The 19,602-nt window shown below is 36.2% G+C and overlaps 1 protein-coding gene across 3 annotated transcripts in view; it reads right to left on the bottom strand.

Moving 5' to 3' along the window:
* The window catches only part of LOC132102857 (neurobeachin-like protein 2), a 63,388-nt gene that overhangs the window by 40,454 nt on the left and 3,332 nt on the right, over positions 1-19,602 (bottom strand). For 2 of the 3 annotated variants that reach the window (XM_059507547.1, XM_059507549.1), the window contains exons 2-8: positions 8,794-8,882; positions 7,977-8,138; positions 7,703-7,784; positions 6,974-7,086; positions 3,815-3,897; positions 1,351-1,436; positions 945-1,257 (exon numbers count right to left, since the gene is read on the bottom strand). In XM_059507547.1, coding sequence (XP_059363530.1) covers positions 945-1,257; positions 1,351-1,436; positions 3,815-3,897; positions 6,974-7,086; positions 7,703-7,784; positions 7,977-8,138; positions 8,794-8,882 — 928 coding nt within the window. Of the gene's footprint in view, positions 1-944; positions 1,258-1,350; positions 1,437-3,814; positions 3,898-6,973; positions 7,087-7,702; positions 7,785-7,976; positions 8,139-8,793; positions 8,883-10,502; positions 10,708-19,602 lie in introns of those variants that run through there. The other variant, XM_059507548.1, reaches the window with a different exon arrangement.

Below are 19,602 nucleotides of genomic sequence, written 5' to 3'. Positions count from 1 at the left end.
ATACTGGATGCTTCCAATGAAAAGAGATCAAATTAAAACTCATAGACTAGAAAGAACTAACCAACTGATCATGACTTAAGTGTTTTTTTTCTCTATTTATTTAACAAACTGCAAGAGATAATTAATAAACAACAAAAAACAGAACAGAACAGAATGGAGCCTCAAAAGTGAGTGATTTGAAACACCCTACAAAGGTAACTACTGCACACAAATAGCATTCTGCATAGGAGACTCAACTCAATGAAGCCTGACATTATCCTCTTTCACACAGTAAATTACCAGAATGACTTTTCTTGTAAACACTAGGGCTGCTCCGATCACGATCGGCCGATCATTATGCGCATCTCGTCAGTAAAGCCGGTTCTCTAATCAGCGGTAAATTCCCATGATCTCTTAACAGTAATTTACCGGTAATTTACCAGGATAGGGGCTATTAACATGCTGCTAAGACCAAATAAACACAAAAATACACAACTATTGTTTAAAATAATCTATTTGAACAAAATTAAATACTTATTTTAATCAACATTTCTATTACCAATTCGGCCATCTTGGATTAACTTGTTCACTGTGCTTGTTGCAAGGCATTCTGGGATTGCTTTCTCTACAAAGGATCCATGCAATGCAGTTTGAGTTCAAATTAGGCTGAAATTAGGCATTTTATAAGGCAGAATAATTCAATTAGGGAATACTTGTGCATTCAAGGGTTAGCTCACCCAAAAATGAAAATTCTGACATCATTTATTCATCCTTGCAAACCTGTATGACTTTATTTGTTCTTTGGAACACAAAATATGATATTTTGAAGAATAGACACACTATTTTTTAACCAAAGTCAATGGTGGCGATGCGGAGACATTTAAAAAAAAAAAACTTATTTTGTGCTCCACAGAAGAAAATCATGTATCATTGAGGTTAAAGAGTAATGGGGAATATTCTCTTACTCAACATATGTTCGAGAAGTGTAATGAGGTTATCCTCCCAGGTCTGCATATCTCTCTGCTGGCTGTCCGGAGGCCGGTTCCAGTTGAGCAGCTGGAAGTAACAGTCCAGTACAATCCGGATCTCCACCTGCCTGTCGCTCAGGTTGCTGGAGTGCAGAAGGTGGATCATTGCAGTCAGGCACCGCAGGGTCATTTTGAGCAGCTGAGGGTCCTTGGGCTCTTGTGGAGATGAGGCAGCAGTGAGGCACCAGGAACGCAGAACAGACATGAGGTCCTTCACAGCCTGGGGGGTGATGGAGCGAAGGCCGTTTTTCTGAAACACACAAACACATAAAACATTACACACTGATGTAAATACAGGCGTTAATACATGTCAATGAAAAGATGTCCGGAGAGTCTAATTTACCTTGCATCCACTGATTACAGCTCCCTGTAGATGTACCAGCCTCACCACGAGTGGCTCTGGGATCAGTTCACTCTCTTGTAGGCAGTCTGTGGGTGTAACCAGTCATTTAGTCACTAGAATCCTAAAGAGGTCCTATTATTATGCTTTTTCACTTTTTCAACTTTAGTTACTATGTAATGTTGCTGTTTGAGCAAAAAAGGTCAATTTCAAAGGGAGATATTTTATTTAACAGAAATCACAAAAACTACTACGAAACGACTCGTTTGGACTACATTGCATATTTTCCAGGATTTGTGATTTCACAAAGATCGATAAATGGGATGAGACCTGGTTGAGCTGCACTAGAGTGTTAAGGAGTGTTATAACTATGTCGGAGACACGCTAGCTTTCCTAAGGCAGAAAAGCTTAGAGTGGTTACAATAATCCGGGTTTAAATCACCCTCAAATTGATTTGATTTTGACGCAATATTTATACTGAAGCTGGCAGGTGGCATAATAGGACCATAATAGGAGCATAAAAGGACCCCTTTAAAGCGGAGCATTGTTTGTGCAATTGTCATTATTTTAACATTAAGGCACAAAAACATATTTTTGTTAAAGACAATGTTTATTCAAAAATGAAAATTCTGTTATCATTTACTCACTTTCACACCTTTCCAAACCTGTACAGATTTACTAGAAGACAATATTCAGAATTCTTATTATTGTTTTTCCCATACAATTAAAGTAAATGAGATCCATTGTTGTTTGACATTATTTTTTATTTTTTGGGTGAGATCAAACTTAAAACTCAAAGACCAGTCTGAATAAACCAGTTCATGACTTAAGTATTTTGTTTTTGTATTTACTGAAGCTACAAGAAAGAAATAGTAAACACCAAAACAAAAAAAAAATTAATTAGTTCTGTAACCGATTTAAAAAAAAATAATCAAAAATTTTTCTGAAATTAATTGCGATTAATCCCACCTAACATTATTTACAGTTACAGTTACAATTACAGTTTTTAAATATACTTTTATATTGCAGTCATTACACATGCAATCTTTAAATTAATGTAGAAGCAACATAAAGACAGTATTTTATTTCATACTTGTTTAGTGGCATCGTTTTTTATGACTGAAGGCCAGTATGTATCACTAATACCAATACTACTGATGTCTCTATTAAATAGCTTTTCCCCTAATATTTAACCATTGACCATAGCCATTCAACATTACAGAATAATTGAGAGCTATCCATTTTAACATTTATTAAAATACAAAACATAACTTCTAATTTAAGTTAACTTAAAACAATCTTCACATAAACTCATTATAATACATTTCATATTTAGCTACCTGTACCCTTAAGCAAGTAGGAAATATAAAGAAAATTAATAAAGTTATCCAACACTAAATTCTAAATTAAATAAAGATAAATCCTTAAAATAAATAAATTAAAAAAATGAAAAAAAAGAGACAGAAGCAGCAGTTGAGAGTGGGGTGGCAAACCCTAGCTTTAACATTAACGCACTAATTTTGACAGCACTAATATAAATAAATAAATAAATAAATAAATAAATAAATAAAACAGAGCAAGGCAAGGCAAGGCAAAAAAAAAAAAAAAGGCAAAAAAACACAAATTATATATATATATATATATATATATATATATATATATATATATATAAATCAAATAAATAAATCATACAAAAACAATACAAAAAACAATGTAAAACAAAACAACAAAATGCGAACCCAGACCTGAAATTTCTATTTAGGGGGATTTGCCGTCCCACTTGCAAAAACACAAAATTAAGGACATGCTGGGTAGATCAGAAAATCTAACAAACCTCACACAAATATATACACATCATTACATCATAAACATGAACCTTTTCCTCATGACCACAGGCCACTTGGACCCACTGCAGCTTGCCTATCAACATATAAGTGTGGAAAGAGCTAATAATCACTTGAACAAAGCTGGCACCACTGTCAGGATTTTTGCTTTAGCCATTGCCTGCAAACTGTAACATAGTCCAGTTCAAATCTAGCCTGCATCACATCCTAATCCCAATCCTCTCTCTTATTCCAGTCTTAACTCTCCTATATAGTACATTATATTAAACATGCAAAAACAAAATGTAGATCTCTCCCTATATCTACATGAAAGGTTGCTTCTTCAAGCTACCACACAAGTATACATGTCCAAACAGAGCATGACACCAACACGATACAAGTCATTGCCTATCACTTATAAAAGGACAACTTTTGCTGCATGAAGAACATTTAAAGGCAAATAACATGAAAAAAATCACAGCTCTGAATCACTATGGATGAATACAATAGGGATCAGATCGCCCTTTCTTTACAAACAACATTTTGTCTCCTGGGAGACAGGATGTGCGATATCTCCCAGGATGTGAAGATGGGAGTAAATAAAGGTTAAAGATTGTGTCAGAAGGCAGGAGTGGGTGACATACCGTGGAAGAGCAAAGGAAGCTCCTCTGGTAGAACAAGGGGGGAGAATTTATACTTGCTTCTCTCCAGCATACTGACCTCCTCGCTGAAAGACACACAAATCAAAGCCTTTTATGGAAATACATACTTCCTTACTTTGATCTTACTTACTACTAAAGCAATAATCAACAGGACACTACAGTTAATCATCTTCTTAATCTATAGCCAAGAATATATTTTCATGTTTTAAAAACAAATCTACCAAAGAGTTAAAATTATTTTTAATAATAATGAACAACACCAATGTATAGATAATGGTACAAGTTGATTAATCGACAGTGTTGGGAAGGTTACTTTGGAAATGTAATATGTTACAGATTACAAGTTACCCTATTTAAAATGTAATAGTAGTGTAACTTTTTTAATTACTTTAATAAAGTAATGTAACTAATTACTTTTGAGTACTTTTTGATTACTTTTCTAAGTTTCTAATGAATGTTTTTTGGCAACTGTAAATAATTTTCAAACATTTACACCATGCAGGTTTAACCTTAAAGTAGTGCTCAAGACTGTCAGACTTTCACCATCCTTCATCACTTGAATTAAGATGATCACATTTGAACACATCCAACACACAATTAGACTTTAGTACTGCATTTTACTTTGAGATTGATCTGAAGTTCAATGCAGATTTAAAATCTAAAGAAATAGTTTATAGATACTGTTTTTGAAACCAAATCTTTGCATACAGGAAACCCTGTAATCTAACAATGGTTTGGGGAAAAAATGTTAATAAAAAAATAAAAGCATATACATCAACTCAAACACAGTTATCTAATAAGCATGTGTCCTATTTTCTGTACTAAACTCCTGAAACGTTGGTGTCTTTTTGAAACACTGCTGTCTCTTTGTATGATGATAGTTTCTCAAAATAAGTAAAATGCTCATGAAGTGACTCACAGCAGTTCTAGAGATTATGTTTGTGTTCAAAAATTAGGCTGGGAAATCTCACACTCATACACCCACAACACATTCTGAAACATGGACAACCCTATTTTGTGTATGGACCTGACATGAAAAAGATTTAAATCCTTAGGTTGGGGACATGCAATATAATTTAGAGTTCTCTCCTGAACTGCACCTTCACTTCTATTATCCATCCAGCCTCTCATGACTTTAATACTGAAGATTTTTATTTGACTTTTACCATGTTGCAAGTGCATTTTTGTTTTTTTGGCAAATTAATTACCACTTTTATTTATTTTTACTACAAATTCCATGGTTAAACTCCGCGGTTAGTGTTAAATAAGTAATTGTGTGCACATCCCACCTTCTGGCAGGTGCAGGACAAAAGAAACTACTGAAGTGAAAAATTAATAATGTCCGCAACACTGCTAAACATGGGAGTTAGAAGCAGTGTTGTGGACATTTCTATATTTTTTTCACTAAACTATGGTTAGTGCCATAGGCTACCATAGGCTACATTAATTTTCCTAAGGGTTGTGTTTTTGTCTGCATTAGCTCCCCCTAAACCTATGATAAAATATGATTATTTGTCTGCTAAATTACTACTGTAACATTACAATAGATATTAATGATGTCGTTTATACAGTATTTTGAGTGAGTGTGAGCAATGTGCTGCTGCTGCTTGACTAAGTAAACAAAGTCAAAACTACAATAGCATATTTACAGATAAAACTGACCTGCACTTGAAACCCTGAACAGAAGTGTCGCTTCTCTGCTCCAGCTGTGCGCTTCCACAGTCCACTCTATTCTCTCTCTCTCTCTCGTATTGATTACTTGGGAGTCTGATCCAAACCGTTCGGCAGAGGCGCGAAGAGCCACTAAATTGTGATTTAATTAGATTTAATTATCGAATGACGGATTCGGAAATAATCGCTTTAGTACATTCTGCGTGCAATTATACAATAACAATATTAAAATAGCGGGCCAAATCTGCCAGGCGACCGGGAATAGTCCTGGTTCTCCCGATGGCCAGTCAGCGCCAGGTTTCCACAGACACGCAGAAAGTGCTGGATTCATAGATTGTCATTTTGCAGCTTAGCCTAATATTCACAGACACTCCCATATCGCGTTTTGATTCAAGTGTACTGACCTACTTTTGATTTATTCTTCCAAAATGTGGCATATTCAGTCCGCGTTAGGCTGAATTCCGTTTTTCTGACTGGATTCTACGAACCAGACTGTGTTTTCCGCGTCGCGGAGATTATGGGCCATATGTCTTAGTGCAATTTGGGAAAGAAATAAGATGTATGAGAATGTGTAAATATTCAAATGTAATCCCCTTTGTAATCGTCAAAATTTTCAAAAGTAACTGTAATATAATTACTCATTTTTTCTTAGTAACTGTAACTGATTACAGTTACACTAATTTAGTAATTAAATTACATAACGCCATTACATGTAACTAGTTACTCCCCAACACTGTTAATCGACCAGTGGCAACTTGTTTACTTGTTTTAAGCATAAATACATTTTTTTAAATAATAATATCAATAATGGCAGTACACTTATGTTATCAGGTCGAAATACCATGGTATTTTGATATATAATGGTACAAGTTGATTAATCGACTCACACCATGGTGTTGGTATGAATTATCTTTATTTTTCGTACCCACTGGTATTTTTTTTTCTCTTGCATTTAAAAAAAGATAAATTATTAAGTATAACAACAACAACAAAAAGTAAAATGATATCTCCATGTTTTAATACCATGGTATTTTGAGATATAGGCTATTCCAAATATATCTCAAGCTATAACACTGTACAATATGATTAATCTACTACTGTATACACCATTACGCTGAAACGAAAGTGCAAGGACCTACTCAGTTTGCTTGCCAAATACATATATTAGCAATTAATAAATATTTAACAAATGGTTCATTAATCTAATAGACTATGAAAGGTAGAATGTTTTAATGTGCAGTTCAAACCTGCACATTAGTGGATGAGCAGAACAGTGCTCCTTTATGAGATACACTCATGCTGTGGGAAGTTTATGCTGTGTGTACTTCAGACAGCTGAGCATAAGAAGAAAACTGAATGTGTGTTTATAACTGTTGAAGTGGAGCCGAAACAGAACTTGGCGCTCTTAATGGCTCCTACGCATTCCTATTGTGGTTTAACAACCTGTCCAACTCATAGAAACACACTCACCCTGCCTGCCGTCTCCTCCACGTCTGATAAGGGTCAAAGAGATTTTCACACAGCAGCAGCCCATGCTGTACCACCGACTGTAAAGTGATGTGATCCTCAGGCTGCTTCTTCAGCTGTAGCACACATAAATAAACACTCTTGAGTACAAAGTTGTAAAACTCAATATATAACTTAGCACTGAAAAGGTTAGTAAGAAAATTTTCATACTTCTATCATGTTAACATGACACAGCGTAGTGTTTACATACTATTGAAATGGTAAGTATTTTAACAAATCGGCCTGTTTTTGGTTTGTTAACACACAAACATTCCTTTGAATAAAGCAGATGTCTTCCACCCAAAGGCTTCTGATTAAACCTGTTCTGTTAGTTCAGAAACCTTCAATCGTATGTGTAATAAAAAAAATGCTTAGTAATATAAAAAATACAATTATATGAACAAACATTTCATTGGTATGTTTAGAATAAATAAACCTGCAACATAAATTTGAACTAGCTTACACTAGAAAACTGATCATGAAAATAACATTTGACTTTTATGTGGCTTTCTTCTGTCGATAGAACAATGTAGAGGTGACGAGAGAAAAAAAAAATTACACAAGGGGAACTTGATTAGGAATTGATGTAAACTAGACTCAAACTCGCATTCCCCACATGAGCACCGTGGCTCAATGTATCAGCTGGGGTGCAAACCACTATAAAATGGTTTCACAGACGTTTCGACTTCTCACCTGAGTCAAGCAGAAGTTTAGGAGCTTGATCGTCTCAAACACAAACCCCAGGGTCTTTTCAGAGTCTATGTTCTCCATATTTCTGCAAGCAGAGATTCACATTGGTATTATTGTACACTCAGGGAAGATCCACATCATCTATGCAATTCAGCATAAACTGCAGCCAGTTATCCCTGCTGTTCAAACCTAGAAGCTTATCAACAGGGGTTTGAGTCACTGGGGCATTATCGCAAAGAGAATGATGGAGTTCACTCTGTGCTCAGTGGGTACTGACCTGCAAATGATGATGAAGAACTTGATGAGGAGCAGTGGGTGTGGAGCCGTGCTGCTCTGATCCTGCCCTGACATGTGGAGGGCGCTGTGCCAGAGCTGGGTGCTGAGGAACACCAATACCTCCTTGGGGAGGAGCGGGACATCGACACTCCATTCCTCCAGCCTGCAGACAAAAGAGAAGGTTGTTTTGTTTGCTTTTTGTTTGTTTTTGCCTTTTGTTTGTTTTTGCTTTTTGTTAGTTTGGTTTTGATTTTTGTTTGTTTGCTTTGTCTTGTTTTGATTTCATTTTGTTTTGATAAAGCACTGATAAATAGACATCAAAAAAGTCAAAGCACATTGGGGTTGTTTACACAAATTTATGTTTCGTCTGCCCTGTTTTTTTTTGGTGCATGTTTTCATCTATTGCATAACAGTTTGCTGTTTTGGTGTTCCTTAAAATCTTTTCCAGACAGCCATAAGTTATTTGTTTTTATATAATATTATATACGTTTTTTTTCTGAATTTCAAATGGGCAACCCTAGCTGACCCATAACATTTTGCTGGAATTAATTCTTCATCTTCAACACTGCAGCTCAATATACCTAAAGTATATGTGCTAATCTTTAGATCACAGATCTGGTGTGCACATCTGGTGTACATGCATCAGATCTGCAGGATGAGATGAAAGCATTTCAAACTCACCAACCATTAAACGAGCAATTAAACAAATACAGGCCTTAAAATACCATCATAGTCAGAGGTCCATCTGGACCTGACCACCCACAGATCAACTCCCTGCGTCTGTGACATTTTGATAGCTCAGCATGTAACTGACTCACCGGCGAGGCTCCGTCGACTGCACATCAATGACCTTCTCAAAAGACGCCACGAATGCCTCCAACCACTGCTGCAGGTAAACGACATCTTTCTGAAACACAAAGAGAGATAAAAGGAAAGAGTAAGAGTGTATAGTACATTTTTTGACAGGACAACCCAATGGTCAGAGAGGTTTAGGTTACAAACAAACTCACACTTCAGGAAATCCAAACTGCTGATCTCGGTGTGTCTATGCGTACACCTTTTGCATCTAAATTAAAAACATCCACTTTTTAAAACCATCCATTGTGCTCAGTCCAGCTGTTTTTGAACACAGGAAGCCCCTTAAGAAATGCATCTTATCAGGGTCAGGTGAACCCGAAAGTCAGATTATTCTGAACTTCTATCAACTAGTACAGTCAATACCCAGGCAACCCAACTACTATATGTAACATGGAAATTATGTAGTTTTGCACATGCATAGTATGCCTTTAGACCAAGAGCATGACCAGACGCTATCTCCAAAATCAGAGCATGCACACACTTGTGTTAACACAGCAGGAAACTACAGAGTATGCAAACTTGTGCTGTGTAACACTGGATGCTATGACAATGCAATAAATGCAGTGATAGTGGTTTTTTCAATGGGACAAAAGCAAGAATCCTTTGCACAATTCATTATGTTTGTGCAAGTTAAAAGAAGGTACTAATATGCACCTTATAGGGTAAGATAAGGTTGTCCAGAAGTTGTGGAACACCTAAATGTAATATCTTTTTTTACATTTGTTCTAATAGTGTACATTGTACAGTGTACAATGTTTGCCATATGCCAACAATGATCTGGAGTTGTATTAGTTTCTTTGATAAACAGATCGCCACCGTTGCTACCTAATCTACAAGAAATTCCCATTATCGCTCTTCAAATCATATTGTTACTGGAAGTCCCTTTTTTTTCCTGAGATGTGAGGCTTGAAATTTTGGCATCTTTCCACTAGCCAAAAATGAGCTGGAGCAAGGAAAACTGGTCCTGGATGAGTGCGAAGGAACAACTTTGATGCGCACCTGGATCTAATGCCAGCAAAGGTGTCTAAACCATCAGTCATACTTGAAGACCTGCTATGTAATCTCATGAATCAGCATTAACTGAAACAGAAGGCCTGGTTAAACATATCACATGTCCTATGGGTAATTTAATATGCTAAAGTCTTCGTAGAATGTTCATGTAGCAATACATTGTTATAGGTCAGATTCCAAGAAAACGCATTAACTGATTAAATGTAGACCTTGAATGCAATGTAAGCAGAATGCAGTGGAATTGTAAATCTGACTTTTCTTTTTTCAGTCATCATCAATGGATGAAAGGAACTACTGATTTAATTCATCTTTGATGGAGAGATCACAATAACATTTACTGTAAACTTCTGTCAAGAATGAGTCACATGGGTTCCAACACCAACAAACCATCACATGTGACTCTCATTGGAAAGTGGCTGGTGGAAAACATGTTAAAGTGCGAGGAGCTATGCTTAGCTTAAAATGATGCGGCTTGATCCACCCACTCACACAGGGGAAGTTGGGCTGTCAGCAGCTTCATAAAACACTCTCTGTTATGTACACAATCCGATAGAAAAATACAGGGCTTTTGGTATACAAAAACAATGTGCACTGCACCAGAAAGTAACTGTAAAATAACAATAAACCTGCTCAAGGTGTAAAAAAAAAACAACTTTACCAATTGCTGTTCATTTAGGGGACAGTCCATGTCTCATGGCAGGTGATGTGCGGTGGAGGGGCTCAGTCTCAGAGGAGCCCCCGCCAAGTTACTTCTACAAAGTCCAGAATGTGTCCACCTTGTAAGCCTCAGAATCATTCAGAATCCATCAGGACGCCTCCGCTGGTTTACTTCTCTGCTCTTTTCTGCTCTCTTGCTGTCTGTACTTCTGTCAGGCAACCAGGAAATGGCAAGGTACTTTAACTGAGCCACATTTCCTGTCTTCTCTCAGCTGGGCACATCGTCACCATGTTCTCTTCCTCCTTTGGAGCTACCACAACTTTATTGGTAGAGTATGTTTCACCTCGCTACGAACTAAAACCGGTAAGCTATGGTGTGCCTGATGCAACCTTTCAAAACCTTTTTAATAAAAATTCTGTCTTTATTTATTCACTTTCATGCCCCTTTAAACCAGGAATTTCTTACATTCAAGGAACACAAAAAGAGAAATTTTGAATAATTTACTGGCTGCTCCTCTAAAGTGATTTCATGTTTTGAAAACGACAAAAGGCACTATAAAAGTCTCATAAGAGTGATGTATAAAGCGTGTGTATTATAGTCCAAGTCTTCTGTAGTCATATGATGGCACAAACATTTCAGATTTTTTGTCATTACTGCTTATCTTCCTCTCTAGTGAGCTGTTAACATCTATGACTTAATCATTGAGTTCAACTTGAGAACTGGATCACTCTGATTCTTCACTCTGAGGTTCATGAATTCGCATACTGTGGAGGTCAAGATTTTCAGAGAATAACCCAATAGTTCACCGTAAGTTCGAAAATTCTGTCATCAGTTACTTACACTCGCATCATTTTAAACCCTTAAAGGGATATTTCAATCACAAATTAAAATTACCCCATGATTTACTCACACTCAAGCCATCCTAGGTGTATGAGACTTTCTTCTTTCAGACAAATCCAATCAGAGTCATATAAAAAAAATGTCCTGGTTCTTCCAAGCTTTATAATGGCAGTGAATGGGTGTCACTATTCGATAGTCCAATAGAAGTCCAATAAAGTGCGTCCATCCATCATATAAAAAGTGCACCACATGACTCTTGGGTAGTGCTGGGCGGTAAACCGGTTCATACCGAAAACCGGTGTATATTTTCGTTACGATGTTAATTTTGAATATACTGCCATACCAGTGTATTTAATTACTCAGCGTTCAGAAAGAAAAACGTTATGCTTCCCCGCGGCCGCGAGACACTGTTTCAGACGGACCCTTTACAATGTTGCACTTCTAAGCAGCGACTGCGAGGCGTGGTGAGGGTACACAGCAGTGCTCTGGTGTTACGTTATAACGCCGGTTTCACACAGTCCAGTCGTATGAATGGATTCCAGCTGCACGAGGTTGCGGCCCGTCAGTGCGTTCAAGGAGCAGTGCTCTGCAGCAGTGCAGCGATTGTTAACGTACTGAGTCTATTTTTGCTGTGCTGCAGGCGCTGAATTAAAGTGAAAGCTCATTGTTTACAGGAAAAATGAACATGGATTGACATGTAAACGCAGTCACATGGGTTTTTGGCTAGGTTTAAAACAAGAAAAAGAGCACTTTTAGATAAACAAGGAAAACAATATGTTCACTTTTATGGAAGCAGAAAAACAAAGTTCATTAAGACCCGTGGGATTGCTTGTGATAAAGATTTAAATGCAAAATGCAAGAGACTGTTTCTGTCTGTGGTGTTTTAATTTTAAATATTTTAACAAGAAAAGTAGGCTAATTATTGTGTTTAAATGTTTTGCCGCTTGCTTGAGCAGCTTATTATACAAACCTAGAAGTAAAATGCATGAATAATGCGTTGTTTATATTTATTAAGTTTAAACTAATGTCTATATGAAAGATTGTTACTGTTCTATGATAAAAGACTTATGATGCTGAAAAATATATATATATATATATATATATTTTTTTTTTTACATGATATGAAATCAAAACAATGAACAAATGTTGTGTTTGTGGACTAAACAGACGCGGATCAGTAGCGGACTGCAAACACGTCCTGTGTGAAAGCACAATGAGTCCGTGCTGCGGACTGCATATGCACCGCAGGCAGATTATGCATATATAATATCCATTTTATGCAAGTGCTGTCGGGCTAAAATTGTTGCCAAAGGCGGCAACACGAGCAATTTGCTCCAGCACCTTAGCCGCAAGCACTTCTTGGAATATCAACCAGCAGAAAATGCATTGTACACCTGATTATTCATGAGGAAAACCGGTATAATTTAGAAAAAAAAAACGGTATATACATTTTTGGTAAAACCGCCCAGCACTACTCTTGGGTTTAGTAAAGGCCTCATGAAACAAATTAATGAATTTTTGTAAGAAAAATATCTATATCTAGAACGTTATAAACCATAATCTCTAGCTTCCGCTAACTGCCCTATGCATGTACACGAATATAGATATTTTTCTTAAAAAAATGCATAGATTTGCTTCAGGAGAAATGTACCGTATTTTTCGGACTATAAGTCGCACCTGAGTATAAGTCGCATCAGTCCAAAAATACGTCATGATGAGGAAAAAAAAACATATGTAAGTCGCACTGGACTATAAGTCACATTTATTTAGATCCAAGAACCAAGAGAAAACATTACCGTCTACAGCCGCGAGAGGGCGCCGCGCAGAACACTTTTTTATGGATGGACACACTTTATTGGACTTATTTTTCACTGTCGTCATAAAGTTTGGAAGAGCCAGGACATTTTTTTATATAACTCTGATTGTATTTGTCTGAAAGAAGAAAGTCATATACACCTAAGATGTCTTGAGTGTGAGTATATCATGGTGTCATTTTCATTTTTGGGTAAACTATCCCTTTAAGACATGTATATTTAAGTCTTCTGAAGAGACGTGATCACTTTATACCATGAACATATTTCATTTAGACTTTTATCAGGAGGGTGAGTAATTGATAACAGAAATTTTGATTTTGGGTGAACCATCCCTTCAAATCTGAAGCTGGACAAACCCATTTCTCGTTCACTTTCAATAAACTAAAAAAAAGCAACAATTGTATCGTAAACCATCATGCTACCTTCAGCTGACTGAAAAAAAAAGTGATGATGCTGTAAATTGAACTGAATTCTTTCTATAGACCTTGACAGAGTTGAAAGCCCAGTCCTCTCATTTTGATTCACATACCATGGTTGAGTGTGCTGTAATAGCACGCTTTCATCCCACAAAAAGATATGGTGTGGCTTTCAAGTAATAGCTGGAGGGAAACCTGAAGACTGAGCAACGATCATCGATTCAGTCATTGGTATGAATCAGTAGTCAGATGGAAGTGACATGCCCAGACTTGATCAGATGAATAAATTAAAATAAAAAAATAAAAATGAACTCTACATTTAAACTTTAAAGCAATGACAAAACTGAAGTTGATCTGGTTGAGTCACTTTGCCGATTGATCACTTGAAGTGTTGAGCTTAACAGGGGGAAATGCCAACAGTGTGTCTCTGTGGGCCCAGTGTTGTCTACAGTTTATATCATCACCCTTAATGAGTTTTCCATTTTAAGCTCTGGCAAAGCTGAATCCAGTAAATTAGATTTTGAACTTGACACAGATTTCATTTTTTGAGACCAGATTTACAAGACAGCTACGCCAATCATGTTCTATTTGGATGCTTTTCTAAAGAAACAAAAACATTAATTTGCACATGAAATATGTGAAAATAACTATATTATTCCACTGTCTACACAGAGGGTGGGTGGTCTTGTAACCTGTGTTACACCACTAGATGATCTGTCAGGGGTGCTTCATTTGAACAGAAATATAATTTGCACTTCCTCAAACAAACAGTCCAAAATAACAGCAACAGCCAGCAGGCTAAAATTCTTTAATTGATAATGGGAAAAGAAAAGGTTTTAGGCAGATCTAAGAACTAAAACATATCGTGAAACGGTCTTAATGTTTCTTTTTTTTTGTGTTCAACAGAAAATACTTTCTGATTCTTACCAAAAATAAGGTACAAAACAGAGCTTGAAACTTGAATTAATCAGTCAATATATGAATGGGAAAATATGTGAAATAAATACATTTTAGATAATGATGTAATATAATTTTTGGTAATTAACAATAAATAAAAACATAGATTTTTTTATGTAGTTTTCATGTTAAGTTATTGAACTTATTTAAAAAAATATATATATGATCAGTTTTCATACAACAATTTTGGTTACAGAATGGAATGATTAAAATAAAAAAATTCAACAATTGGAATGAGATTATTTATGTCTTCCTGTCCATAATACTTAAAGGGTTTCACAATTTTATGCAAAAGTTATGTAATTTAATCTTAAAAATTATGACAGTGTGATTTTCATTGTTTGCTATAGTCAAGAAAGTCTAAGACGGGCCAAAATCCCCATTTTAAGGTGAGACAGAGACATTTGATGTGTTTAAAACGGACTCATTTTCATGCAAGATTAATTTCATGCCATAGACAATATTTTATCAAATTGGTTTCTCTAATGAGACCAATTTGTACCCTATTCATGGAAACCACTATTCATTTCCCTTTTCTGTTAATACGATCATTTGTGATGATAAAGTAGAGTTAAATTCAGGTCAGTTCTTGAATGCTACTTGGTGGTGTTCTCTGAAGATGGCAGATCACAGATGAGCCATTCTGTTTGAGATTCCTGGCGGCTCCGAGAGCTCGCAGCTGCTCGGCGGACACAAAGAGAGTTTTTCTCTGGGTTTCTATTAATTATTCTCAATATCAGTAAACACAGGCCTCAGGATACATGTGAAAATCCTCAAATATTCTTCAAGAGGAAACACACATTCAAAATGCTATAAGATGAAACTATTTTCACAATTATTGAACTTTATACACACCTAGCCAAATTAAAAAGGCTCAACCAGTTTCCATACAAACAGCCCACATCTCCACCAACGGCTACTAGCTTCACCCACAACACAAGCAAACAGAATAACGTCTGTGAAACATCGGTGTAAAAGAAGGAAATGATAACTTCCTCTTAATAATAAATAAATAAAGTGCTTCATGACATACCATTGAACAAAGTAGTAATGTGGCTACCGTTCCTGATTAGCCTTCTTCCAGATGATTGAAGCTGCTAAATGAGTCAAAGAGGGCTAAATATAGTTAAACAGTCCCATGGGTAAGTTTTGGAAAGTACTGGAGCTCCTTGACAGCAGTGGCCTGGACTTATCCCTCCACCTGGGGCTTTTTACAGTCTTTCTCTAAAAGTGAAGTGGATTTCCCTGCAGCACTGAAAACCTTACAGCACCTCTTGCTACCTACACTGAACTGGTCTTCAATGGGTCTGCCAATTATTTATTAATAAATCATTTAATACGTTTTGTGAAAAACTGAAAATCTGACAAAAATAAGTCAATGTTCCTCTAAATGTTACACTGTCCGTTTTAAAGTGCATAAGAAGAGAATAGTTGTAGTTTCACTTCCATTCATATTACAGATTAAAATATATTTCCATGGGACACTTAAATAAATACATAAATAAAAATAAACAAACAAACAAATAAATAAATGTTATTATTATTAAATAAAAAATATTTTTTACAACTAAATATTACAGTAGCAATATTGCTTTTTTTGTATGTAGTGATAATATTCTATTTTAATTTAGCCAAAACTTTGTGATGTATATATCAATATGGCTATTATTTTTATTATTATTATTATTTACTCACATTGCTGTATACATCACAAAATTCTGACCAAAATTTGCCGCGCTACAAACAAAGCGCAGCAAATCTATTTTTTTAAGCAGCATTTTAAAATCTCATTCTCAATTATCCCCAAATCATGCAGCCCTAAGTAAAGCATTTTGAGATTAGATTTAGCCTTAGATTTGAGTCAAAAGCAGCCTATAAAGCCAAAGTAAAATGGTGTCTAGGTATGTAACCTACTCGGTAATGGAATTTTTTTTAATACAGCCTATAACCAAACAAGTACATAAATCTACATTCATATAATTACAACTACAGAATGAGTTCTACATGATCTTCAGTTAAACATGCAGTTAATTATCACAGAACATCTTACAACATAAAAACAAAGCCATAGCTTTACAAACAACAGTATTGGCACATCAACGCAAAAGCCTGAAGTCAAGCTTAGATCACAGCCTTCTGGTTTAGACTTCGGTTCCAGACAGTCTGCTGCTGCACATCCTCTGCCTCTTTAAGTGGGTGATGAAGTCAGCAGCTGCGTCAGTGACTCAAACAAAATATGTGACAGTCATAAAATGCATTACAAAACCAGGAAGTAGCCACCTTTTTAAAATATCTTTTTGATTAATCTGCTGTTCAAAGTACATGTTGCAGCTCTTTGGGTTTGACAGCGCAGATTCATTCTAATACCCGCCCAATACTCAGACCTTGATAGAAATCATTTAGGAGGTCTATCGTGGACTGTAATTGGATTTTCTAAAAAGATTTGCAGATAAAAACGTTACTTGGCGAGAGCAGATTTTGGCAGATAAGCATTGTTAACTGCCAAGTATATGCTCTACTTATGAAGATGTTTCATTTTTTTTTTAAAACTGGGCAGTAAGTGACCTTAGGCCTCAGAAGAGTGATAAGTATGCAGTACAACTTTGTAAAGACTCAATGGTTTAGACAACTGTTTGCAAGCGGATTCAAGTGAAGATAAAAAGCATTTAAAAGATAAAGAAAGAAAGAAAGAAAGAAAGAAAGAAAGAAAGAAATTAATAAATAAATAAACATTGTAGGTTTTTTTCCCAAAATATTACATTTGGACATTCTTGGTATATTTAGATCTTCATCTTTTTAGTGGACACAAAGTATGGTTGGGGTGAACAATTGGTGTCAGTTATGTACAAATGAATGACTAAATAGTCATCCAGTGCTAAAACGTGCTGAAGCATATATCAAAGACAGCAAATACCTGTTAAATATCAGAGATTCCCAAGAAAACATTGAACTTTTAAAATAATCAATCAGATGTCACATGATAAATGGACTGCATGGATTTAAGTGGACAGCGGGATCACGCAATACTCTTAAAAAAGGCTTCAAAAGCAGCAAAAGTGGTACTCATTGCAGAGCCAAATTGGTTAAGTGGGTGGAGCTTGATCTAGTCCAGCTCCACCTCTGTGGACCTAATGGGTGGAACTTTATCTAGTTATGTTTATGGACAAGGTTATTGTTTAGGGTTAGAGTGTGGTTGGGCCTTCAAGCTCCACTCATTATATCCAAAGAAGGGGAGCTGGACGTCCAGCTGCACTCAATGGCTCTGCATCAAGCACCTTCTCTCCAAAAGGTGGATTTCCACAGTGATGTCAAAGAACCTTTCAGTGACCAGCTCTTAAAAGACCAATTTTGTCTACTGTGAAGAATCTAAAGAGACTTTTTCTACTATAAAGAAACTTTTGTGAAATTTTACTTTTCCAAGGAGGTTTTTTATGGAACCATCAATGCCAATAAAGAACTTTCATTTTTTAAGTGAATGTTAAACTAGTTTTTCCAACTTTTCTGACAACAAACAAGTACTCTGGAAAGGCAAAGCACTGCTGAATAGCGTTAAGCATCTATTAAAGTATTGAACTTTACCTTTAAATTACAGAATATAAATCAAAGGAAGATAAAGCAAGAGCTGAGAATGGTTTTTGAAGCCTCACATGCGAAACACTGGCATTCACACCAGATTATAGTCAAACAAAGGCACCTGTAAACAAACATATGTCTTAAACAAATCTCAAAAACTTGCCTTACAGGTACATGACAAAGGCAGACAATGGTCGTTCAAAGAATAGAGGTGGGTGATGTTTTTTCAACGCTGCCTACACAAGGACTCTCCGCCTAAAATCTATTCAGTTTAACAAGCAGGTTTGTTGTCTGTAAAAAAACACACACACCTGCCAAGTTAGTTTCCTGCTATAGGAGGAAAGGTAAGGAGCAACAAATAACCGATAAATAGCTGTATTATAGCGTACTATGCATGACTACGTAAACATCAGTCTGTCACTTCGTGTTGATGAAAACTTGATGAATTGGTGAACAATTCAATGATGTTCTGCCCATGTTGTCATCATTTACTCACCTTCATCCTCATCTCAACCCCACTGATGATTCTTTATTTTTGTTCTTTTTTGCAACTTGGCAGTATAAATCACCATCAATGTTCCTTGTTTGGAAACTCGAGGTTCCAGAACCTCCTTTTGTTTTTCATATAAAAACTAAATCATGACACTGGGGTACATAAATGACAATATTTGCGTGGACTGTTGCTTTCGTTGTAGAAGGCTAGTTCAAATATAGATTCAGACAACTAATTCAACATCATCCTGCATGAAGGCCCTCCACATATCAGATGCTCACAGAACGTGTCAACCCTCAAACTCACAAAAATCACAACAGATAAACACAAGCTTGTTATTTTCCAAAACCTCTTCCTCAATATGTTTTCAGCTGAATAGGGGTGATGCTGTGTACTATGTGTTTGTCAACTGACAAACAGGTTGTTCAGGGAGGTTACAAATGGTAGCATGTAACCATGACAGGAAGTGGTTTTATCACATCGATTAAGCGGAAGTGGTCTGACAGAGAGACAGCATTGCTCTCGCAGTCAAAAGAAAATATAGCTGGCACATTATTACAAAACAGCAAGATCACCAGAATGACATGAGGTTAAATGTTGCTGTTCTTCTGTGATCGTGCACAGCTGCCTCTGATAGGGTTTCATTCTTATGGCACTGAAAACATTAAACACTTGCTTAAAAGTGAGATCTTAGATTTTGGTCTCATTGAAAAAAGGTTTTACGTTTAAAGAAATGAATGCACAATTTGTTTAAAGTCACGTAGACTCATGTGATGAAGACTCTTTTCATAACGGTTTTATTCTACATGGAGAGGGTCGCATATGGGGGCAGCCATCTTAAGATCACATGACCAGCCAAATACTATTCACTCTCTCTTGGTAGCCTTCCCCTAACGGAGCACATTTCTGCCCAGAATACATTAATCATGTCTGACTACAAATGGAACATTTCTACAATGGCAAACATTTGCATTTGTGCAATGCTACATCCACACCACTAGGTGTCA

The sequence above is a fragment of the Carassius carassius genome, chromosome 24, assembly GCF_963082965.1.
Source record: "Carassius carassius chromosome 24, fCarCar2.1, whole genome shotgun sequence".
NCBI classification, from domain to species: Eukaryota; Metazoa; Chordata; class Actinopteri; order Cypriniformes; family Cyprinidae; genus Carassius; species Carassius carassius.
Note: the sequence above shows the minus strand (reverse complement) of the source record. Positions and strands in the feature narration are given on the sequence as shown.